Source organism: Felis catus, chromosome D1 (assembly GCF_018350175.1).
Source record: "Felis catus isolate Fca126 chromosome D1, F.catus_Fca126_mat1.0, whole genome shotgun sequence".
Classification (NCBI taxonomy): domain Eukaryota; kingdom Metazoa; phylum Chordata; class Mammalia; order Carnivora; family Felidae; genus Felis; species Felis catus.
The window spans coordinates 23,313,953-23,339,224 of NC_058377.1; the positions used below are offsets into that span (position 1 = coordinate 23,313,953).

Genomic DNA, 25,272 nt, shown 5'->3' on the forward strand with positions numbered 1-25,272 from the left:
ATGTGTGAGAAATCTGGGGGCAGAGGAACTGGTCGGTAGTGACGTCCAGGCAGGGTGTAGGTTTGACCAGGACATCTGCCCCTCCGGGTTGGGTCCACTGTGTCTTTTTTCCATCCAGTCAAATGCTGAATGGTCTCATTTCGCATTTTTGCCAGATGTTTCGACAACCTCAAACTCAAGCCCCTTCCACCTGTTTGGATATCCTTGGAAGTGGGCAGTGGTTGGACCCCATGTTCTAAACACTGTGTCACCTGGCCTCCCCTGGGGAGTGCCCTCCTTTCTCTCTCCCCCTGATTCTCTCCTCCGGTCTCCCTTCCCCTCTCCGGCGCTGGCCTCCACCTCCCTCCCCTTCTCACCCCTCATTCCCGAGGGCCTCTGCCACCTCGTGGACCCCACCTCTGATGACCACCGGGCTGGACTTGATAAAGGTCCTCACATCCTCATATCTCCCTTCCAACCCTGTGCCCTCTAGGTGCGAAAGGGCTTCTGGAAGCAGCCTCCCCTCATCTGGGACGTCAACCCCAGACAGGTGCGGATTCTCAACCCCTTCTTCATGGAGATCGCAGCTGACAAACTGCTGAACCTGCCCATGCAGCAGCCTCGCAAGATTAAGCAGGTGATGGTGGGGCTGTGGGCAGGGAAGCCAGAGCGTCGGGCTGGGACATTTCTAGAGGCCTGGGAAGCCTCGGAGGACCCCGTGAGAGGGGAAAGTAACAACAGAGACGACAGTTGGCATTTGAGCAGCACCTGGGACGGCCTCTGGACCACGCCTCCAGGCGCACCCCTGTATTCAGTCTGGTTTGTTCGAAGTCTGCAGGAAGGGAGAGTGAGCTCTTTTTAGAACCATGGGGCATCTGCAGAGCGGGGAGTGAGGGAAGGGTCTGTATACGGCGTGGGGCCGGAGTTCAAGGTTTTGGTAGGCACTGGTCAGAACTTATAAACTAGGGAGTTGCTGGGACCGTCCATGGCCTTGACTTTGGAGCAACCTGAATCTGTGCAGTTGCTGTTAGGTCACTTTATCTGCGATCTTACATTGGAAAGTATTAGAATGAATTAAAGGAGCTTCAGTTTGTCTTGGCTTGGTGCGACGTGTCAATTTTGGGAGTCATGGTATAGTTTTGCAAGTTACAGTTTAGCCACCAGCTCGTACCTTCCCAAGGACTTCCGCACATGTCCTTTGAGCCCGCAGAGAGGCTGTGTGGGATAGTTTCAGAGGCAACCAGCAAACACAGATGGGACTCGGCTGTCCTGCTTACTCTATGGCCTTGGGCAGATCAGCCACTTTGAGCCTCGCTCTCCTTATCTGTGTGGTGGGGACAGTATTAGGACTGACTCCTTAAGGCCCTTGTAGAATTAAAAAAACATGATTCTGTAACATGCCTGTTATGGAGCTTGGTACACAGTGGGTGCTCACTCTATGTGCCAAATTTTGAATAGATAATTTTATTCTTCACTGAACATCTACTATGATTTAGCTCCATATGTTGAATGCCTCCTTTTGTAGCCGGTCAGTCCCAGCCCCAAATTTGCATGCTTGTGGGGGGTAAGGCCTGTACCTTGCCCTAAGGACACTCAGTCCAGCAGAATAAACACACGGGTTGCAACATGGAGTGGCAGAATGCGCTAATAGAGAGTCGTTTCAAATGTTGTAGGATCTGGGGGGAGGGGCAGACCTCTGCCTGGGGCTGCCTGGGAGCGCCCCCTCCCCCCCCGGCCCCACCCAGAGGAGGTTGGAGTTGGGCCTTGAGGGGTCATGGGGCCCATCGGGCAGAGACTTGGGGAAAAGGTGTTTCTTTTGGCCAGACCAGCCAGCTTCTCCAGCATTGAGTTCTAGTGCAAGTGAGGTTGGAGGGGAGCAGCAAGGTGACGTTTTAGGGCCCTGATGGGGTGTGGGGCAGAAGGGGAAGGTCGGAGCCGGGCATGGGAAGGGAATGGGAAGAGATGTCCCTGATGTAGTCATTTCCCGTTGCTGCCCACCTCACAAACCACCACAGTTGAGTGGCCTAAAGCAATACCTGTCGATGGCCTCACAGTTCTGGAGGCCAGAAGTTCAGCACGACGGCTGGCTTCTCTGCGCAGGGTGTCCAAGGCTGAAATCCACTTGGCAGCTGGACTGAGTTCTTACCTGGAGGCTGAGGGGGGAGAATGCACTTCCAAGATCCTTTTTGTTTACAAATATTTTTTAACGTTTACTTATTCATCTTGAAAGTGAGAGAGAGCGAGTGGAGGAGGGGCAGGGAGAGAGGGAGACAGAATTCCAAGCAGGCTCCGAGCTGTCAGCGCAGAGCAGACGCGGGGCTCGAACTGGCGAACCGTGGGATCGTGACCTGAGCTGGAATCAAGAGTTGGAGGCTTAACCGACTGAGCCACCCAGGCACCCCCGAGACCCTTCTTGTCAGAGGAATTCAGTTCCTTGTGGTTTCAGGACTGAGGTCTCGTTTCCTTTGCCGGTTCTCAGCCTTGACACCTTCGGGTCTTAGAGATTATGCGTGTTTCTTACGATACAGCCCCGTCCGCCTGCCAGCCAACAATGACATGATAAATCCTTCTTGTGCTTGACACCCCTGACTTCCTCCATGGCCCCCCTCTAGACCCAGAGGCAAAAAGCTCAGGTGATTAGGTCAAACCCACCAGGATTATCTCTCAATCTTACGGCCGATGGCACCTGTGGAGCAGTATAATGTAATATATCTCAGATTTGTAGGCACTCAGGGGTCACTGGGGGTTATCTTAGGGATCTCCTGCGACACCATTTATTTCTCAGTGAAGTTGAGAGATTTATAACGATTCTAGGTTTCCGGCTTAGACAGCTGGCTGGACGGCAACGTGCTTCACCAATAGAGGGGGTTCGGCGGGGAGGGGAGAGTCTGGCAAGTTTCAGGAGCCCGTGTCTAGGCAGAGCTGGCTCGAAGGCCATGGAGATGGGGTTCGGCAAAGGTGCGAACTGGATAAGATAACGCAGTGGTGGTTGAAGCAGCAGGGGTGGAACAGCAGGCCCAGGCAGGAAGGGACAGCTGAATCAACAGGAGAGCTCGGCAGGGACACCAGGAAAAACCTGGCAGTGGGAGGCCTGACAAGGTCTAGGGAGTGGTTCCTAAATGGGAGCGGGCAGCTCAAGTGGTCAGCAAGGCAGGTTGCCAGAGCTGAGGAAGGCAGGATTTGCGAGCCTAGGGTATCGGGTTGCCCCTCCCCGTGGATGAATTAGGGATGGAGACGGTAGGTCCCCGTAGCAGCCCAGAGGGTGCTGTCCCCACTTCACGGAAGGGGAGCGCCCACCCCACCCTCATCACGAGGCCCACGGCCCGTGAGTGAGAGAGCCCGGGTTTTCTGAAAGAGATGAGGTTTTCCGAGGCGGAGAGCAGAGCCTTTCCACTCCTTGAGCAAGTTTTTTTTAACAGTTGTAAGCCTCAGTTTCCCCATTGGTAAAACGGGGCCCATCATAAGGTCTACCTCAAAGTGTTTTTGTGAGGATTGGAGGCAATAATATATTATACTGGGTAAAGTGCTTAACATAGTGTCTGGCACACAGTAAGTGCTCAAAAGGTATTAGATGTTGTTATTATTATTATTATTGTCATCATCATTATCATCCTGAGTGCCATCATCATGCCTGAAAGGCCCAAACCTCCCTGCGACGCGTTGGGTTATACTGTCCAGTCTGGTAGCCGTGAGCCACTTGTGGCTATTTAAATTTAAAAAGTTAAATTAATTAAGTGCAAAATTAAATAAAGGAAGAGATTCAGCTCTACTGCCGCTGCACGAGCCCCGCCCCTATGCCCAGTAGCCGCACGAGGCTGGTGACTGTATAGACTGGACATGAAGAACACCGCCGGGATGACAGAGTCTGTTGCAGAGCGCTGGCCTAGAAGGCGGGGAAGGCGGAAGGGCTCCCTCTAATATTTCCCCACCCCCTTGTCCCTCAGAAGCCCACCACAGGCCTGCTGGCCATCACCCTGGCACTCCACCTCTGCGACCTGGTGCACATCGCTGGCTTTGGCTACCCAGACGCCCACAACAGGAAGCAGACCATTCACTACTACGAACAGATCACGCTCAAATCCATGGCGGTAAGCGGCCCCTGCTTCCGAGCTGGGTGGGGCGGGGCTGGGGACACTGGGTGAGTGAGAGTGGTGCCAGGGGCCCAGAGGTGGCTCGTGGTGAGGAACTCAGAGGGTCAGAACTGGAACCGAGACCCCTGGACTCCTGGCCGGAGTCCTCTGTGTCTGGCCACACGGGTCCTGTCTTCCCTGTGGGAGCCAGCACGGGGAAGGGAGGTCCCGGAAGTGCAGGGCCGTGGGGAGCACCAGAGGCACCTTCTTGGGCCAGGGAGGTCCCTGGGAGTCCTTCAGTTTGCTTCCTTGGCTGTCTCCACAGGGGTCAGGCCACAACGTCTCCCAAGAGGCCCTGGCCATCAAGCGGATGCTGGAGATTGGAGCAGTCAAGAACCTCACCTTCTTCTGACTTGGGCAGGAGTTCTACCCAACAGTCTGCCCGCTCTGCCACCTGAGCGGCCCCATCCCTGGCTGTGGGGGTGCCTGGCACCAGCAGGACCTGCCTGGACTCACCGTCCCCTGTGTGGAGAGGGGTCCTGGTACTGGCCAGGTCTGAGATGAGGCCGTGCCCTGGGCTGCTCTTGTGGAGGCCCGATCCCGTCAGGGTGGAGGCCCTGGGGTGGCGGGAGGCCGTTCGAGGCATGGGGTCTGTTGGCTGTGGCATCCCTTCTCCACCAGCACCGGGAGGTTATTTAATGGGCTATTTAATTAAAAGGTAGGAATGTGCCATGGGCTGGTCCCATGGCATCTGGAAGAGAGGGCATAGTACGGTGTTCTGCCCGCTTTTTATAAAAAACACGAAAGTGCTGGGCCCACCAAAGCCTAGACCCAGAGCAGGCCTCCCAGGAGGGCAGGGATGTCCGGAGTGGGTGGGTGCCCTCCAGAGAGGGGCTGCTACCTCCCAGCAGGCATGGGAAGAGCACTGGTGTGGGGGTTCCACGGAGAATGGGACCTCATCTAGAAAAGAGGTTTGAAACCTATCATTAAACTATTTTTCCTAAAACGGAAGGAGTTGTGATACCCTGTGTCCTTCAAGTTGGGGAGAGCATGGATGGGGCAGTGGATCACGGCAGGGGGCCCCCTGTCCCAGCAGTAGACAGGGTTGCTAAAGACCGGCAGTGGCTCTGGGACCCCGTGGGACCCAGCGTAGGCCATGGTCCTTCCGGAAATGGTTACTGGGTTTGGCGCTCGGTGCCAAGTCATACGTTGTCATCCTGGTGCAGCCAGGCGAGCAGGTGGGGCCCAGAGCAGCCTGTCTCTGGACAGCCAACCTGGCATCTTGCATCCTGGTTTAACCTTCCAGAGGTAGGAGGGGGTGGGAGGATGCCAGATGGGAGTGGCAGAACCCTCCCCCCACTCCCTGTCTTTCCCTCTCCAGCCTTAAGCTTCTAGAACCTCATGCTGGGAGGTGTGCGTCTGAGGGCAGGGGTGGAGCCAGACAAAGGAAGCCAAGTTTCCTTTCTCAGATTAAGTGGGAATCATAAAATGGAGTTTAGAGAAGGTCTTGCCAGTGGCCCAGGCTGCCAGGATGGGGATGGGCAGGACTCAGGCAACGTCTGAGGGATTTGGCAAGGCCCATCCAGCCAGTTGCCGGGCCAGGGGACAAAATGCTGTTTTCCCCGAGTCTCTAGAATTACGAGAGCCCTGCCATTTGCCTGTATCTCCCTGCTTTGTTCTCCATCTTCCCAGGCCCCACTTAGCTGCCAGCTAGGCATCTTGCCACCCCCACAGCTGTTCCTTTACATCTGGAGCCAGGAGGGAGAGCTGGAACTCCCCCACAGGGAATGGGACTCACAGCTGTGTTCCTGGCTTTCTCGGAAAGAGTTGCAGCTTTGAGGTTTTGAGACAGCGAGGCTGGGTCAGGACAGATAAAGAGGGGCAGAGATTTGGGAGAAGCAGAGGCAGATGACATACTCCTGGACCGAGTGTCGGAGTAGCCTTGAAAACACCCAGCCTCGTGCCACGGAACGGTCCTGAGGACCGTCACTGGCAATGGAATCGCCTGGTGTAATTGCTTGGCTAGCTGCTCTCCCTCCAGGGGAGAGGGGAATTCTGAAAGCAAATAGGTCCCAGCATCTGCAGCCGCAAGCCCCCTCCCCTCTCTACAGGGGCAGGCTTTGTCTCCCAGGCTTTGACCTGGGAGGAGAGGGGGGACAACCGGGTGACTCCAGCAGGGGTGCGAACCTGTGCAGGGATCTTATCTCTGCTTATCCCTGATGCTTCCCCAGCGGCTTCTCGGCTTCTCGTGAGGGTATGCAAGGGAGTGTCCATTTCCCCATCCAGGGCCATTGAAAGTGGCTGTCAGCACATATGATCCAGCTGTCCTGGACTGGGGCCACTGCCTGTTACTGAACACGCCTAAACTTGAGCCAGAATCCAGCACACTTGCATGGGTCAGACCCTGCCCCCGCCTCCCCCGCAACTCCACACACACGCATAAAGACACGGGAGCATTTTACACTCTTGTTGGGTTATGCCTCTAATGCCTCTAATGCCATAGGCAGAGTCTTTCACACTGACATACTGACAAGGGGTGTGTACGGGGAGGGAGCGTATACACCCAAATTGGTCACCGTTCCCTCTGGTGGGCTTAGCTCTCTCCAGGATGCCCCAACCCCAACGCAGAGTGAGTCAGTACTGGCCCAAGGTCAGAGCCAGGAGTGGAGCTTTGATGTGGAGTCGCTGGACGGGATTCTTTGGTGTTCTGAGAAAGGGACTGTCATTCTTCACTTAGCTCAACCAATGGAAATGAACTGCCTTCCAGCCTGCCTGGTACTTATTAAACATACCCTGAACATGAGGCAGGAGGGGAAAGCACTTGAGTGCAAGTCCACAATTTGGGACACCAGCTCTGCCACTTCATTCTGTACGATCTTGGGCCAATCGTTTCTTTTTTTCATTTTTTAAACGTGTATTTATATTTGCACGTGAGAGAGACAGAGCGGGAGCGGGAGAGGGGCAGATAGAGGGAGACACAGAATCGGAAGCAGGCTCCAGGCTCTGAGCTGTCACCACAGAGCCCGATGCAGGGCTTGAACCCACGAGCCGGGAGATCATGCCCTGAACTAAGTTGGACTCTTAACCGAGCCACCCAGACGCCCCTGGGCCAATCATTTCTATGTCTATGATCCGACTCGTATACTCATTGAAATGAGAGGGTGGGCCCAGCCAATGACCACTTATGCCAGAATTATCTGGAGGGTGATGTAAAGAATGGATTCTTGGATCGCATCCAGGCCGCTGGGGATGAGGCCCAGGAATCTGGAATTTTAACAAGCACCCAGAACCACTGCTCCAGCAGTCTAGACTTCAGGATGATCTCATGGCCTCTTTCAACTCTAAAGTCTGCGCGCACAGCCCATCCTAATCCCTGGTGTCCTTGAGCTGTGTTAATTAGACACGCGCGCCTTTTTCCCGCGGGCGGGTGTTCGGGCGCCGCGGCAACTGCGCTCGGCCTGCCCCGCCCCCAGCGCCGGTGGCAGAGGCTGGGGCGCGCATGCGTCGTGGGCGCGAGCTCCGGGCTGGCCTTGGCGGCTGTGGGAACCGGGTGGGGGTGGCCGAGGCGGAGAGGGGACCTCCCGCAGTCTGCCCCGAAGCCTCTCGGGGGCGCCGCCGACCCCAGCGCCCCGCCTCGTCCTTGGCCGGCGCCTCCCTGGCAACCTGCTCAGGCCCCTGGCTACGGCTGCCTGCCGGGCTGCAGAGGGATGACGGGGCGGGCTACGGGGTCCGCGCCCTTCTGTCCCCGTTAGCTCAGGCAGGGCAGACCAGGGCTCCTCTGCCTCCCGCTGGGCCTCCTTTGCGTGACCGACGTTGAGTTCACCGCAGAGGCCGGGGTGAAACAGGCTTGGACAGCAAGGGAGCGGAAGAGATCTTCATCCAGGGTAGACTCTAGGACCAGCCCTCCTCCACAGAGGGGGAAACCGAGGCCTGGAGAAGCGAAGGGACGCCCAGCTCGACCACTTAAGTGGGCCAGAGTTTAGGCCTTTTACGTAGCTCAGGGGGACGCCCAGCTTGACCACCTAAGTGGGCCAGAGTTTAGGCCTTTTACGTAGCTCAGGGGGACGCCCAGCTCGACCACCTAAGTGGGCCAGACAGAGTTTAGGCCTTCTACGTAGCTCAGGAGCCCATTTAAATGACACGCTATATTCGCATCACATGGCGTTGCCTTCATTTTGGACAGTTCGGGTTTTTATTTACACTTTCCGAGGACATAAGTACATCCAGTTGTTTTACCCCAGAGGCTGTCTAGCTTAGGAAAAAATTGAGCTTGGAAACAGTTCTGGCTTCGAGGCAGCAAGGTGTAGCACACACAAACTACGGGCGCGGTGGTTGGATCGTGGGTTCTCCCTGCTGGGTCATGTAATAAGCCAAGCACCCCTCTGTCCCTCCATCTGTAAAAAATGCATGCCTATCTCACAATGAGGTTCTGAGGACCTAATGGGAATATGGTTGGGAAAACATTGTGTAGACTGTAAAGTATGATATAAATTTTAGGTTGGAACGCTGCCTTGCATGGTGAAAAATACCAGAAAGCCTATGAAACAGGTGAGGTACACACATCTGGAGGGCCAAATATTTGCCCAGGTACCGAGTAACATGGCCGGTTAACAGAAAAGCCTTTGTCTTCAAATCACCCACAAGCTCAGTAGGAGAAAGTAAGACATTGGTGAAAATGACTCAACTGCAGGCTTGGCCTAATCACACAATGAACAGTGAGTTCAAAGTGTTCTCTGGTAGTGGTTTTCAAGCTGAAGTCAGTTGCCTTCCGGGTTTTTGGAGAGTGTGGTTTCTTGGGCGACAGGATCCATTTTGATGGCATGCGGCAATACGACAGGAGGTTCCTAAACTCAGGTTGAGAAGGACAGTGTCAGAGTTGGGACGCTCTCCTCTAGACCCTCTGACCTTTTTGATGTCATAATTATAGCTTCAGAAAACGATTTGTTAGTTTTGAGTACTCCCATGGTTCTGTACCAGATGCGGAGTCAGGAAACCTTTCCAACTTAAAAGTTTAAGGAGGGACGGACGTGTGAGTGTCTGTAGTGATAGCCCGTTTTCCTGTCCAGTTCCTTCTCGGTGAGTTTACCTCTCCTGTGAGAGATTTTGGGGATCCTGTGCCCGGGCAGTGACCCTCGAGTCTCATTAGGTGTCAGATTTGGTGTAATCACTTTGTGTAAAGTGATTACAGAGAGCTGGGAGCAGGTGGGAGAGACCACCGTCCTGTCTAGGAGGGTTAGCACAGAGGTTCTGACAGAAGTTTTAGGGGGAAAATGAACTTTTGGGGGTTGATTTCAGGGTCCCAAGGAAGACCAACAATTTAAAGCCCACCCACCCCTCAAGAGAGGCATGGCTTTCTCTCGGGACTGGGAAGGTGGAGCTGGGTGGACGCAATGATAGAAGGCTCAGATGTTGAAATCACCCCAGGGGATAGAAGTTGGAATTACTGAACTAAGCTATTCCAGAACCATCTATTATTCTGAGGTTTCCTAAAACACTGTTTACATACATCACCAACTTTAACACTTAAGGAGTATCTTCTCTTGCTTAAAAATGTGTTTCTCTCCTGGGGAAAAAAACCTCACAAGAGTAGAAATTAGAGTCTGGTAGGGAGATTCTCTCCAGTTCAGTTCTCTTTTCTCTGTGGATTTATGTCCCACTGATGGAGACCCTGCTTGGCAGGAGAGCTAGAGAAACTTTTAAATTAAAAGTCAGAGAGGAGGTTTTCATCCAAAAAATCCCTTCTCCAATTCAGCATTTCTCTCAAGTGCAAGTCCATTAGTGTCATCAATACGCTGCCTACTCATTGGGCAGCAGGGCCTTTTAATTTCCTTACCAAAGGGGTGAAAGTTGTTTCTTTTAATTTAATCCCCCTGACAATGTCTTTGCCTAATCGAGGGTGACCTTCAAGGGGATGAATCCCCATATTTAGCTCCTATCCCAAGTAGCACTTTTCCCCTTGCATAATTGGGAACAGATTTCAGAGAAGCCCCAGTTAATTAAGACCCAAATTCTCCCAAAGAAGACCTGTTTCCTGAGACTTCATTTCCCTTGTCTTTGAACATTAATACTTTAGAGTCACTGCACGGAGGACAGTTATAAGGGAGCATTAACTGAATGGTCTCATAGCGTTCCAAGATACTTACAAGGGTTAAGAAGCAGTGGAAACATCCACTCTCGCCACTGTTATTCAACATAGTGATGGAAGTCCTAGCCTCAGCAGTCAGACAACACAAAGGAATAAAAGGCAAGGAGGAAGTCGAACTTCCACTCTTCGCAGATGACATGATACTCTATATGGAAAACCCAAAAGATTCCACCAAAAAACTGCTAGAACTGATCCATGAATTCAGCTAAGTCGCAGCATATAAAATCAGTGTATTGAAATTGGTTGCATTTCTACACACCAATAATGAAGCAGCAGAAAGAGAAATCAAGGAACTGATCTCATTTACAATTGCACCAAAACCCATAAAATACCTAGGAATAAACCTAACCAAAGAGGAAAAATCTATACACTGAAAACTGTAGAAAAATTCTGAAAGAAGTTGAAGAAGACACACACACACACACAAAATGAAAAACATTCCATGCTCACGGGGTGAAAGAACAAATATTGTTAAAATGTCGATACAACCCAAAGCAATCTACATATTCAATGCAATCCCTATCAAAATAACACCAGCACTCTTCACAGAGCTAGAACAAACAATCCTAAAATTTGTGTGGAACCAGAAAAGACCCTGAATAGCCAAAGCAATCCTGAAAAAGAAAACCAAAGCTGGAGGCATCACAATCCTGGACTTCAAGATGTATTACAAAGCTGTAATCATCCAGACAGTATGGTCCTGGCATAAAAACAGACACACAGATCAATGGAACAGGATAAAGAACCCAGAAAGGGACCCACAAACATATGGCCAACTAATTTTTGATAAAACAGGAAAGAGCATCCAATGGAAAAAAACGACAGTCTCTTCAGCAAATGGTGTTGAGAAAACTGGACACGACATGCAGAAGAATGAACCTGGACCACTTTCTTACACCAGACGCAAAAAGAAACTCAAAATGGATGAAAGACCTAAACGTAAGGCAGGAAGCCATCAAAATCCTAGACAGGAAAATAAGCAACAACCTGTTTGACCTCGGTTACAGAAAGTTCTTACTTGACATGTCTCTGGAGGCAAGGGAAACAAAAGCAAAAATGAACTATTGGGACCTCATTAAGATAAAATCTGTTGCACAGTGAAGGAAACAATCAGCAAAACTAAAAGGCAACCAATGGAATGGGAGAAGATATTTGCAAATGACATATCAGAGAAAGGGTTAGTATCCAAAATTTATAAAGAATGTATCAAAATCAACACCCAAAAACCAAATAATCCAGTGAAGAAATGGGCAAAAGATATGAATAGACACTTCTCCAAAGAAGACATACAGATAGCTAACCGACACATGAAAAGACGCTCAACATCGCTTATCATCAGAGAAGTACAAATCAGAACCACCTCACACCTGTCAGAATGGCTAAAATTAACAACTCAGACAAGAACGGATGTTGGCAAGGATACAGAGAAAGAGGATCCCTTTTGCACTGCTGGTGGGAATGCAAGCTGGTGCAGCCACTCTGGAAAACAGTATGGAGGTTCCTCCAAAAATTAAAAATAGAACTGCCCTATGACCCAGCAATTGCACTACTGGGTATTTATCCAAAGGATACAGGAATGCTATATCAAAGGGGCACATACACCTCAATGTTTTTAGCAGCACTATTCACAATAGCCAAAGTATGAAAAGAGCCCAAATGTCCATCAATGGATGAATGGATAAAGAAGATGTGGTGTATACACACACACACACACACACACACACACACAATGGAATATTACTCGGCGATCAAAAAGAATGAATCTTGCCATTTGCAACAACGTGGATGGAACTAAAGTGTATTATGCTAAGCGAAATAAGTCAGTCAGAGAAAGACAAATATCATATGACTTCAGTCATATGTGGAATTTAAGATACAAAACAGATGCACATAAGGGAAGGGAAGCAAAACCAATATAAAAACAGAGAGGGAGGCAAGCCATAAGAGATTCTTAAATACAGAGAACAAAATGAGGGTTGCTGGAGGGGAGGTGGGTAGGGGCATAGGCTAGATGGGCAAGGGGTATTAAGGAGGACACTTGCTGGGATGAGCACTGGGTGTTATATGTAAGTGAGGAATCACTAAATTCTATTCCTGAAATCATTATTACACCATACGTTAACTAACTTGGATTTAAATTAAAAAAAAAAAAAAGCAGTGGAAGGAGATTCCTTTGCATAGCTCGGGCTCCCTGATCGGGAAGCTCCGGGGTTGAGGATGTCCCAGACCTGGGGGTGGGCTGAGTAGATTGTTCCAGAGAGGAGCTCTGGGAACATGGAGTGGCACAGGGATGTAGACCACAGTTCAACCATGTAGCTTGTGAATGGCGTATATTCACAAAAGGCCATTTAAAGACGAGGGCCGGGTAAGAGCTAAAAAAAAAAAAAAAAAAAAAAAAAACCAAAAAAACCACAAAAAACCCCAAGACCCTAACAACCTACAGGGCCTGTAATAATGAAAGCTTTTAGTGTATGTCAAAGACTTCGCCATTAGGAGCGGGGAGATGGACCCAGGAGGAATAGCAGTTAGAGAGAGAAGGGATGATCCTCCTCTCCTTATGACAAAAATGTATGCATCCAGGGAAACAAATCTTTATTTTTAGAAAGAGGACTCGCTTGAAATTTTCTCATTTCCCCCAGTTTATGACCCAGTTAGGAAGAATGAGACATAGGGGGTTGGGGAAAAGACGATTGGAGCCTTACTGTTAAGGAGAAGTAACCATCGGAGTGAGAGCTCTTTCTCAGTGATTCTCGAAGACTGCTGCTAAGTTTGAGGCTAAAGCTGCAAATGGCTGGTGTACAGTTACATCTCCTAAAAACAACTTCGATAAGAGGCTTTTCACAGACTTTTGTAAAAGGGAAGTAAGATGTAAGATTTAGCTGAGATGCCATTGGGCTACGTCTAAAATGTTTCTTTAAATAGGCACACCAAGTGGTCTTTTCAATAAAAATCTATGCGGAAATACAGTTTCTATTTCAATACGTATACTTCAGTTTTAATAAAGTTTATCGTGTGGAGAAGCTTCCTAAAGCATAAACCAATGGCGGGACTCCCCTTGGTCTTTTTGTCTGGTGCCCTCCTAAACCGCACACACGATACCTGGGCAGAGCTAACGGAACTTGGGGTGTGTACCTTGTGATTTCTACACTGATACCATAATAGCAAACGCCCTGCGTCGCCTGTACGCCTCCAGTGCAGGCAGTGAGAGACGGAATGAATTCCTGTTGGCTCCTTTTCTCCAGGTCTGAGAAGCTTCCCAAGCACTGCATCATGTTTGTTTTCTTTTCCCTGGGTCCTCTCCACTCCGGAAGCGCAAAGGCAGCTTCGAGGCCTATTACTTAAGAGCACTTGCTACAATCAGCGTCATCAGAAACGGATTTGCTGTGGTATTCTAGCTCACCACGTGAGGGTGCTTCCTGTTCCATGAAAGTTGAAGAAGTACTGGAAATGACCCCGGGCTTTCCAGACTGATAGCGAGCCTGAGAATTAGAAACCGGGCTCCCATCCAGGGACTCGGAGCCAATAATGAATTTTAAAGCTATCAGAAAACTGGATACTGGCCTTGGTAGGGGTGGGGTGGGGTGGGGGGTGACTGGATACACAGCATAGCTTTGTTTCCCAGGAGTTGAGGTCTTTCCAGGTCGCCTGGGGACTTGAGGTGGAGGATGCCGGTCCCCCCCCCCCCCACCCTTCCTAACGGAGCTGTGGTCCGTCCTTGCTTAGCCTTCCCACAGCAGGAATGAGCAGGTGGCCTTTAGTGTCAGCCATTTTCATCATATTCTGGGATGACAGTGGCCTTGAGTTTGCGCTTCGGATGGAAACATTTTGTAGCGGAAATCATGTGTGTCTAAATGTCACCTTTGCCGCTTGTTAGCCCTGTGACCTTGGGCAAATCTTTTGGCTTCTTGAAGCCTCATTCCCCCGTCTGTAAAATGATGATCCTGTGTAGAATTCTCAGGGTTAAGTATGATTACAAATGTAAAGCACTCATTTCGGTTAATTTGAAATCCCCTACAGGAGAGTTCAGGGCTTCCCTCTGCCTGAAAACTTTTTTTTAAGCCCTCCCTTTACCAGTTTCTTGCAGCCTCACTCTTCAGCAGGAAGTAAAGGGGGCTGGGGACAACCGAGGGGTGTACGGAGTGCAGCCTCGGCTCCTTCTCAAGGCCCCAACTTTCCAGAAGCTCCAGGCTTCTGTGTTCTTCTCTTTCACCAAGGCCTGACTTGTGACCTCCTAGCCCTTCAGCAATTCTTTGCTGTACTTGTGCACTGGAGAGAGCTTGTGGGGTTGGGCCCTGCATGGCTGAGTCTTGACCACGCAGCCCCTGTGCTCCCTGTTTGCCAATGATTGTCCACGTTCTTACCCTGGAGTACCTGATGATCAAGAGGGAGAGAGCTCTTCCTGTCCTATGGGAGAATAGGTTTCTCACTTATTCTTCCGGTTATTGTCCTAACCTGGGGTTCCAGGACAGAATGGGTATCTCCACCTTATTCTGAGAACTGTGGATTGGGTGTGTGACAGGGGCAAAGGGTCAGGGGCAGGGTGGGTGTGGTGTGGTGTGGTTTAGCAGGTAGATTTGCCACCCAGATTGAGGAAGGCTGGGAGGGTTAACAAACTAATCTTGAGTCATCTTCTTTTTATATAACATGACATTTTGCATCTGGTTTTAGATCTTTGTTTCTTGTTGGCGGGGCAAAACATGTCCGGGAAAGGAGAAGGCTTGTCAAGGTTAACCTCGAACACGCGGGGGCCAACATCCTGGCCTCTGTGTGCGGCCAGAATGGTACTAGGAGCAGGATGGGGACTGGGATGTACACCGACATTTCTTCTCAGTTTCCACCCTCTTGGGCTTGGGGGCTGCAAAAGAACTTATCTAGGGAACTGGAGAATTTTGAAGCAATAGGAAATATGGAAGAAGCAGAACACTCCTCTGGATGGAGGTGCTATGAGAGTCATATAGAGAACCTGTGGTTGGGGCCATCCAAGGAATCAGTGCATGGAAGGAAGCACAGACTTTTGAGATGAAGGTTCTCATGATGGGTAAGGATTACCGGGGAAGGTTGGAGAAAGAGGGTCTAACCTAAGAGGAACCTCCCCCCGTAGGGACACTGGGTTTTCCGAAGTTCCATTTGGATCCTGCTCCTGAACCAGCACTCTAACTTGCCCGTACCTCTCCGTCTGACCTGGTCTGCCATCGCAATCTCCAGGCTTCCATTCAAACAAGGCCATTCTTACAGTATTGGAATCTCAGAGTGTTTGGTGACATAGACTCTTTGAAGAGGGCCTCCTGCCCCGAACCCCTAACGGAAGCAGCTTCCCTTGCAGAATATTGCTGAGAGACAGGCCTAGAATGACCCCTTCAGAGCCCAGTATGGCCACGTTGCCTCTGAGCTGAACATGGCAGGGGTCCTGTGTCTGCACGCCCTCTGGCTTGAACCCGACCACAAGGAGAGGAGCCTGCTGTAGGTGTTATTGCCAGTGCAACCAGAGCCATCACCTGCTTTCATTATCTGGGAAAACCGAATCAAAGAAGGGCAAAGAAGCGTGCGTTCCCAGAGCATACCCTGAGCTCTTGGCTTCTTCCTGTGGCTCTGCAGGAACAAAAGGACAGAATGGATTTGTTGGAGTAACGGCCCTAACATTTCTTTTCAGGTGGTGAGTAGGTGGGGTGATGTGTAGATACACTCTCTCTTGCCCGTGGAGTCTTACTAAAGACAGGACCATTGTTCCTTGTGTGGATCGAGGCCCCTGGAGATTCATCAGCTGAGAAGGGGAGTCTCACCATTTTAAAGACTTGACCTCTGGTCCCCTCAAGGCCCAGGAAACACTCTCTCCAACGACTATTTGAAGAACCCTGGCCAGAGAAGCTCTCACACTGCTTATATTAACTCTGATTGTGCTGTAGGGCAGTACACGAAGCAGGGGTGGGTGGGGAGGCTCTGAATCGCACAGCCTGGCAAGGGGCTTGTCCCTCGAGTTTCCCCAAGTGTTCCCATGTTCCCTCTTGCCCCTCCCTCGCCCTCCCAGGACACCAGTCTCTGACTGGCCCAGTCCCACCTCAGAGTTCAGAGGCCTCAAGTCCAAGGACAGAACTGCAAGAGTATGGACACGAAACACCGAACAAATTGGGGGTGGGCCCGCGGCCAGTGCGGTGGGAGAGATGCTCCAGGGCCATTTTCTGACTTCTCAGCATCCAGGGTCTGGGCTCTGAGCAGCTGGGGGCACTGGGGTCTCTGGGGCAGCTGAGTGCTGGGAAGCGCTTCACCTCCCTTTCTCCCCAGGGTTGTGGAGGAACACAGGCACAGGGGTAGGGCTGTGGGGCAGCAATATAGAGCTCAAGGGGAGGCCGGAGAGCAGACGGCAGTTTCATTAAAGCAAAGTTATAGCTGCCTCTAGAGCCTGTGGGAGGGGCCTCCGGGAAAGGGGTGGGGACCAGAGTGTCCGGTAAGGAGCACAGCGCACTCGTAATGTACTCCTCTGACCATGTAACCCTCCCCTCCCACCCCCACCCCCACCCCCCCCCCCCCCCCCCCCGCCCCTGGCACGCTGCAGCTGGGGACCCGAGTTTGTGCTTGATCAGGGCTTCGGAGGAGGGTGGCGGCAGAGGCGCTGGGGGCGGGGGGCTGTCCTGGAGGCCGCCGCCTCTGGGGTCCTCTGCGCAGCCCCCGCCCCGCAGTCTCTGGGGAGCCAGCAGGTGGCGCGGCCCCTTCCCCCGGCCCTTCCCGGCCCCCGGGTCTGGGATCCTCAGACGTGAGTCTGCATCCTCCGCTGCAGGGGTCGGCTGGGGTCAGAGTTTTGGGAGGAGGACTGGGAGTGGTGGGAGGAGGAGGCGGAGGCCTTGCTGGCCTTGTCGAACTGCACGTAGCCGTCCTGCTTGCCGCTGCTGCTGACGCTGCTGTCACACTGCGTGTCCAGGAAGGAGCTGCTGTCGCTGAGAGAGCCTCTCTGGAACTCCCGCTCGCAGAGCTCGATGGACGAGCTGCCCATGCCCAGCACGAACCTCTGCCCGTAGTCGTACAGGCGGCCCTGGCCGCTCAGGGTGCTGTAGATGTTGGTGAAGGACATGCCTGTGGGCACTCGCTGCTTGCCTGCGGGACGCAGGTCCGGCTGGCAGCTGCTTAGCGAGATGGTGGGCGTCGAGTGGTGCTCTTTGAAGGTGTTGACGCTGTAGTAGCCGTTGGTGGGGTCCTGGGAGGGGGCCAGAGCGAGAGCGGCGTCACTGGGCGGGCAGTGGCCGTGAGGGGGGCTTTCTGGGCTGAGCCAGTCCTCTTTTACACAGGAAGGGCTGAAGGAGACACAGGAGGAAGGGGACAGCTGGGGACATGGGGGGGGTGTTGCTGGAAGGAGCAGCCTGGTGCCCGAGGGGAGGGGGCTGGAAGGTGTTCAGGGGCCAACAGGGAGGCTAGACCCCAAAGGGATGCAACCCGTGGCTCTCTCCCCTGGCTATGTGTCACTATGTCAGGGCAGTGCAAAGCCATTTGAGAACCAGACTCTGTTTCTTGTTTTTGTCCAGAGCATGGATACTTAGTTTAAAATTTTTTGTTTGTGAGGAAGCTGTAGGAGAGAACAGTGGGACCCCAGCGTTAACTCTCTTGCCTCCTTCGGCAGATGAGTGTCTTGGCTTAGGCACCTGTCCCCACGGTGACCTCTGGCCTCTCTCGGTTTCCTGTCATTGTTTGTCTGGATCTGAGGCTTGGGCATCGGAGGAGCTCCGAAGACCGGCTTCCACAGCTGGGACTTCTAACCTGCCACTATTCTTACCTTCAGGTTCTGAAACTCCTTCTCCTCCTCTTTGAGGACCTCCAGCTGCTTCAGTACGGAGTCTTGTTGGAATTCACCCCGGTCCATCTACAACCCAGAAACGGCCGCTCAGTGGATTGGAGGTGGGCTAAACGTTTGCTTCCCCCAAGGAAAAGATAGAGAAATGAACGCAAAAGAGGCTGGTCATCTCTGCCTCCCCCTCCCCACCTCCTCTGGCTGCCTGGCCCATGGAAGGCAGGTAAAGGAGGCAGGAGGAGACTCCAGATGTTGTCATTGTTCCCGAAGCCCCGTCTTGAGAGACAGAGAGAGACAGACAGGAGGGGTAGGGGTAGGGGTGGGGGCCGAGTGGGGGAGGGGAGGTTTGCTAAGACCACACTTTCTTCCCTTGGGCTAGATAGAGCATCTCACTTGGATGATTCCATTCAATCCATGGAGCATGTACTGAATTGTGGGCCAGGCGTACGCAGATTGAGGTGCATGAAGATATAGGCGTACGCATCAGGGAGCTGGATCTGTAGATGATTATAGGACCTCGACTGCTGGGCACTGAAGGCTTAATGAAGGTTTTTGGAAAGAATCACAATGCATAACTACCTGTGAGATGCTGGCAACAGGGGCCACACCTGTTATTCATAGCAATGACTTGAATGTCCTAAGGGTTATCTTCTTAGCAGAGGCCAAAGAACCTAGGGGCAAGGATCACTTCCTGCTTCTCTTTGGGTCCCCAGCACACCCGGTACAGCGCCTTGTATATCGTGGTCATTGACCAGAATGCTTTTGGAACGGAATCATAGGCAATCATCTTGATTTGTCATGCCTAGCGCAGTGCCCAATATATGGTAGGGCCGTCACAAATGTCCTGTTTCTGTTGGATGGATGAATGAAATGGCTCAGCTCTAAATGACTGAAAATTAAAATAACAGACTGAAGGTGGAGAATGAAGCATGCTTGGCACACAGTGGGTACATGAATCTGAATAACCACAGTGATGCTTATTTTGTGGCACACAGATGCCTCCCCGGCGTCCCTTCTGCACGTGACATGATCTAGGACAGGCTTCCACCCACTCTCTGAGCTGGGACGTTTCTTGTTCCTTGTGACTCACTTTCTTGGTCTCTTTCTGGAGCCTCATGAATCAACCAGAGGGCTTCCATACTGTTTCATTCCAGCCAATGCTCTGGTTCTGCCTGGATTAGAGTTCTTTCCTCCCAGATTCAACTTCTAAGCCTGCCCCTCCATCAGGCTTAGAAGAGCCATACAGGGGCCTGGGGGTAGAGGGAGTCGGGGAACTAAGGTCTCCCCAACGGGAGGCTTAGGGACAAAGCCCTCAGCAGGTCCCTCCCCCTCCACCCCACTCAACCACACACACCCTCTTAAGCGACTGCAGAGCAACCTGCACTCTTTTAGAGACAGTCTGAGGCAACCAGAAGTGAAGGGAATTTAAGGCCCTGTTTGGGATGGAGGACAGGCCAGGGTCCTTCCACACCAGCCTTGATGAAACCCATCTACGGAGACCCCCATCCCTTCCCGGGTCTAGGCTCTGGTTTCCACTCTTGTGACGTCAGGCGTCAGGCACTGTGTTAGGCCTGGAGGAAAGAGACATGCAAAGACTTGGGAACGTGCCCTTGGTGGAACTCCAAGAAAACTGGGGGGCTGACACGTAAGCAGAACCGATGCACTATAAAAGAGGAGCAGGCAAAGTGTTGGGGGGAGAGCAGGAAGTGCGTGGCTCTTCCTGCAGGGGGAGGGCAAGGACAGACAATTATGCAGGAGGTGACATTTGAGCTGATTCTCATAGGAGAGTGTGAAATTCAACAGACAAAACCAACAGGCAGAGGGAAGAGCCTGTGGAAAGCCTCCAAGGTAAAAAAAAAAGACTCAAAGGCCAGGAACTGCAACGTTTTGGAATGTCTGGAGGGCTGGGTGCGTTTCGTAGGAAGATGGGGCTGGAAAGGCCAGCAGCCACCTCTTGATGAAGGAAGGGCCTGCTGACATGCTTGGTGGTCGGACTTTATCTAGTCGACACGGGGAGCCACCGAAGGATTTTAAGCAGGCTAGTAACAGGCTCCGATTTGCATTCTAGAAGGACCCTTTGTGGGGGACTCTGGAGGGTGGGCTGAATCAGGTGGTAAAAAAAAGAAATAAATAAGGTGGTGAGACCACTAAGCCGTTGTAGTAGTCCAGGGAGCCACGATGAGGCCCTAGTAGGGAAGTGATGGTGGGATAGAGGCAAGGGCACATACTTGAGACAGTTTTTTGAGGTGCAGTTGAAAGGACCTGAGAATGAGAATTGGAAAGAAAAAGACCAATGAGGAAAATGTCTGTTCGATTCAATAATGTCGGTGAGCATCTACCAGGAACTGTGAGGCTCTGAGACACAGGGACGAACCGGCAGCTCGCTCACCGTCTAGTGGAGACAGATAAGGGAAGGGGTGATTTCAGAGCCACACACCGTGGCTCACGTTTCTTGAGCACTTAACTGTGTTCCTTGGGCTCCAAGCCCTTTCTGCGTGTACCCATTCAGCTGTCACCACCTCCCTGTGCTCTATGACTTTCATCCCCACTTCACAGATGAGGAGACTGAGGCACAGAGAAGTCCATGCTCTCCACGCCCTTGCCTGCTGCTGCTACTCCAAGGTATTTTAACCATGACATAGTATGCACTAGAGTTTTCTAGCACGGCTTTCCAGATTCCTGCTCGTATAACTGGGTGGATTACCGTCTATCAACGGGAATCAGGAAGAGGAGGGGCAGGCTTAGGTTTGCTGGAAAAGTTATGAGTTTGCTTCTGGTAAGCAGTCTAGTTTCCGAAGAGGAACCTGTGTTTCTTGCAGACTTTTTGGGGCAAGGGGTGGGGGAGGGGCAGGGCATGTACCACATATCTATAATATTCATGTGTGTATAGAATTATGTATAGAATACATATGTATTCTATACTGCGCCTGGGTGGCTCAGTTGGTTGAGTGTCTGATTTCGGCTCAGGTCATGATCTCACGGTCCGTGAGTTTGAGCCCCGTGTCGGACTCTGTACTAACAGCTCAGAGCCTGGAGTCAGCTTCGGATTCTGTGTCTCCCACTCTCTCTGCCCCTCCCCTGCTCATGCTCTGTCTCTCTCTGTCTCAAAAATAAATAAAAACATTTAAAAAATTTAAAAAAAGAATTATGTATTATGCAACAACAACGTTATGGCAATTTATGCATATGTCTTGTCTCTCTACCGAATAGTCAGGTTCTTTGAAAGCTGGGACTACATCTTTGAGTCTCCCAGAACACCAAGTGCAATGTAATAGACGGATGACAACTCATTGTTGGCTGAGAGTAGGTGTCTGACCTATTATGGGGGGCGGGGAGGGCACATCTTGACTGATGCTCTACTTCTGGAGAGCATCCAGGCGACCAAGAAGCCTCTGGAACCAGGACCTTCAGGGCATCGAGATCGGGGTGGGGTGGGGATAAGATGGCGTTCTCACCATCAGCTGCTTGATGGTAGGGTGTTCCTCAGCCTCCCGACCAGACGCAGGCTCCTTGTGGACAATCTCCACTCGGATGTCATTCTTGGCCGACACAACCCCTTTGAGATCTGGACGTAAAATAGGCAAGGACAGAGGACAGGTTCAGTCCTCAACCTCAGGTGTTAGGGCCTGAGATGTCGAGCCCCTGCCACCCCCGCCACCCCCAGGGCTTACCCTTCAGTCCCTGAACTCAGTGGCTTCAGGCTCCCCGCAACCCCCCCCCCCAAGTAGAACACCCGTGTGGACGTGCTGTGGGCTGTTGGGGCCTCAGCTCTCTTCCTCTGTTGGCCCTACTGCATGCATTTCGGCCTCTCGCTGCTGTTGTCCTGGCTTCAGACGCCATCCACATCCATTTGCTTTACAGAGCTAGGTGCTTTTTATCCCTCTCAATTCTCACCTTCTTCTAGAAGTCTTCTCTGGCCTACTCTACCAGGCTCTGATCTCTCCATGTAGAGAGTCACAAATCTTACTGGTAGAAAGGACCTCAAGGTCCTGGGGCCAACCCCCCTTGCCCAAAGCGGAAACATCACATGGACCACATGGGGTGGTTCAGTTCCTGTGTCAGTGTTTTCACAGTGGAGGTGTTAACGCCTTCTAGAGGGGGCAGCCCATTAATCCTCTGGAGAGCTCTGTCAGAAAATTCTTGCTAAAACATTCTCCCCTGTAATTTCCACTGAGAAGGGGGTGAGGGAGCTTCTAGGACCACCTCACTGGGGGAAGTCAAGAGGGCCAAGGCTGCGGAATTTGCAGCGGGAGGAAACCTCGTGGGGGACATCCAGCTTTCTTCTAGTACATGAGAGTTGCCGAGCGGTGATCAGGCTTACTCTGATTATTCATTTTGTGCCTTAGAATCATAGAACGTTAGAGCCAGGGGGGCCACAAATGTCACACCATGTCATCCCCTGCTGTTAGACATGAGGAAACCGAGGCCTAGAGTAATGGTGGCTTGCCCAAGCTCACATGGTGGAAAGAGGTAGGGCTAGAAGACCATGTCTCCACTGTTTTCCTCCACTCAGCCATCCCGTCGGACGCTTCCACGCGTGTGTCTGTCGCACGAAACGTCAGAGCTACGGCCGGGGTGAAACTCCAGGCACACGTGATTCTTCAAGAGTGCACCCGTGCCAGAATTTTATTGCTAGTGACTACAGACCTTTAAAAGTCTTCACAAAGGGATTCCTCGAATGCTTCTCCGCACCCGCCCCCCCAGCCCCATGTGTAGGTGACCTGCCTTTCTGGTTAGACTAGCAGAAGTCGGAGGGGGCAAAGATCAAACCACCTCTCCCCCTCCCCGCCCTCCCAGATTTCTCTGCCTCCTATGCGGCCGCACGCGTTCCATCCAAAGTGCTGGCTGACTGCCTTGTCAGAGTTCCAGTTCGGTCCAGTTCCGCATCAGCCGAGAGCCCACTATGTGCCAGACAATACACACAGCACTGCACGTACAGAGGTGCACACAAAGACCCCATCCCTGCCCCAGCAGCTCACAGCACCGTTAGGGCCCCCTGCTCGTTGCACTCCTGCTTACTTGCTCTCCGGGGCAGTCTAAGCCTGGCCTTTTTCTCTGTCCCCCTCCCTGAGATCCCGGGGGTCCCTCCCGTACTTCTCTGGGAGCGCGCACAGCAGAAGGCCACGATGGTTGCCATGAGGACGAGGAAGGCCACGCCGGCTCCTACGGCCACCCCGATGATGACGGCCATCGGCACAGACTCTGTGGGAGAGAAGCGGGCGGGGCTGATGAGAAATCCAGGGAAGCCGACTCTCCCCGAGGGGGCCTTACTCAGGGTCCTGGACCACTGCGCTCAGGCCCTCCTGGGCAGTGCCTCGCGGGCCTGGGCGGGCATAGGCCGAGTCCAACAGGGGTCAGCTCCAGCGGGACCCGGGGTGGAGGAGGGGTGGGAGGATAGGGGGAGGGCAGGAGCAGGGGCGGTGGGGAGGGAGGCAAGCAGACACGGGGCGGGGCGGGGCGGGGCGGGGCGGGGAGGGCTACCCGGAGATGAGAAGCAAGGCTGGGTACTCTTTAGCTCCCCTCTGTACTAAACCAGGAATACTCTGTCAGGCAGTGGCTGCAGGGGCCTGCTGGGCATCAGGATAGTAGCCGCCAGAGGCCCAAGTCTTAGGTGCCGGGGTGGAGGGGGTTGGGGGGAGGTGCATGGGATCGCATCTCCCCCCTCCCACCTCTCTAAGGAGAAACTATCATTTTCCTCGAACCTCCCCACCCCCCAGTCCTTTGGGGCCAGTGCGCTGGGCATCTAGGCAGCCCTCCGGGAGAGAAGCCTCCAGCTAGGCAAGCCCTCACTCCCTGCTAAGTTTCTTTCACAGTCTAGCGCCCTAGCCCAGTAGAGATGCAGAAGGGGAGGGGCAGGTATGGGGGGAGGGGTGTTCCAGATAGCCCTGGTCCTTCTGTGGCTGCATATGGGCTGGAGCACGGGATTTGGAGCCCTGAAGAGTTCCACTGGGAATAGAATTAGAAAGTGCGGGGGCAGGGAGACCTTACAACCTGCTGAGTCCAAGCCTCCCATTTGTAGATGGAAACACTGAGGTCCAGAGAAGTCACTTGACTTGGTCAAGGACACACAGCTACAGTAGAACCAGGGCAAATCCAGGCTTCCTCTTGTTCCCTACCTAGCTCTGTCTGCTGTATCACACAGCATCCTCTAAAGTTCACGTGCTTGGTACAGCCCAGACTCCATCACTTCTTCTGAGAAACTTACTTCACCTCTCTTTTCTCTAAAATGGGATAATTATAGTACCCAACTCAGGGGGGTTGTTATGGGGTTTAGATGAGTGAATGCAGGGGCGCCTGGGTGGCTCAGTCAGTTAAGTGGCCAACTTCAGCTCAGGTCACGATCCTGTGGTCCCCGCGAGCTCGAGCCCTGCATCGGGCTCTGAGCTGACAGCTGAGCCTGGAGCCTGCTTTGGATTCTGTGTTTCCCTCTCTCTTTGCCCCTCCCTTACTCTCGCTCTGTCTCTGTCTCTCTCTCAAGAAATAAACATTAGATGAGTGAATGCAGGTAAAGGCCTTGGAACTGAGCCTGGCTCCAGGTCTATTCAAGTATTTTCTCCTGTTTCTGTATGGGAAGACATGTAGCAGGTCAGAACCTTAGATGAGAAGAAAAGTCCTTTTAGAGCCTCCCTGTGCCCTAACCTGTCCCACATCGTCAGTGTGGATGACTGCAGGACGTCTAGGGGTTTGTCTTGGGCTGGGGGTTAGCCTCTCATTGCTGTTGTTTGCTTTAAAGCAAGGAAGAGAGGAAGAAGCCCTCAAGCTCCGGCCTCTGGATGCAGCCGGGGGGCGGTGGCGGGTGTCTTCCCCCCAGGGGGAGCAGGTGCCTGGGGATGACAGTATTGGTGATGATGCTGGTACTCTCCTTCCACCCCAGGGTTATGCACAGTAGTGCACTCATCACCTGCCTCTTGGTGGCCAAGATCACTGTTAGAGTGACAGGGGAGGGGACAGGAGAAGGTGGATGTGGAGAACACTCAGGGATGAAAAATGGGAAGTGTTTGGGTTGGGCTCAACACTCAGAAGTGGAAGAGGGGACCAGAGCTCAGCAGACTCAGACCCATGAGCTTGCTCTGGGCAAATAAGATGATTCTATCTCCAGGTTTTAATTCTTTTAGGAAAGGAAAGCTCATTGGTTCTGTACTTTTGACTTTTATTAATTTGCGTTTGATTTAGTTCCTCCTCGATTCCTAGTGAGTCTCCTTGGAAAAACTGGAGTCTTGTCTCAGACGAGCTCAGAGCCAAAGGATGACCGTGAAAAGTTCCTTAAGCTCTCCATACCTCAATATTCTCCCATAAAACTAGAG

General features: G+C 52.3%; 2 protein-coding genes across 11 annotated transcripts in view; one reads left to right on the forward strand and one right to left on the reverse strand.

The window, feature by feature from the left end:
- The window catches only part of ST3GAL4 (ST3 beta-galactoside alpha-2,3-sialyltransferase 4), a 32,735-nt gene extending 27,675 nt beyond the window's left edge, over positions 1-5,060 (forward strand). For all 6 annotated transcript variants that reach the window (XM_023239290.2, XM_023239291.2, XM_023239289.2 and 3 more), the window contains 3 exons: positions 473-616; positions 3,924-4,067; positions 4,375-5,060. In XM_023239290.2, coding sequence (XP_023095058.1) covers positions 473-616; positions 3,924-4,067; positions 4,375-4,461 — 375 coding nt within the window. In that variant the 3' untranslated portion in view covers positions 4,462-5,060. The remainder of the gene's footprint in view (positions 1-472; positions 617-3,923; positions 4,068-4,374) is intronic.
- An 11,870-nt stretch (positions 5,061-16,930) lies between these two features.
- The window catches only part of KIRREL3 (kirre like nephrin family adhesion molecule 3), a 553,211-nt gene continuing 544,869 nt past the window's right edge, over positions 16,931-25,272 (reverse strand). For 3 of the 5 annotated variants that reach the window (XM_023239293.2, XM_023239292.2, XM_023239294.2), the window contains 4 exons: positions 22,988-23,170; positions 21,424-21,533; positions 17,954-18,040; positions 16,931-17,380 (listed from right to left, as the gene is read on the reverse strand). In XM_023239293.2, the coding sequence (XP_023095061.1) occupies positions 16,937-17,380; positions 17,954-18,040; positions 21,424-21,533; positions 22,988-23,170 (824 nt within the window). In that variant the 3' untranslated portion in view covers positions 16,931-16,936. The remainder of the gene's footprint in view (positions 17,381-17,953; positions 18,041-21,423; positions 21,534-22,987; positions 23,171-25,272) is intronic. The other 2 variants (XM_023239295.2, XM_023239296.2) reach the window with 1 other exon arrangement.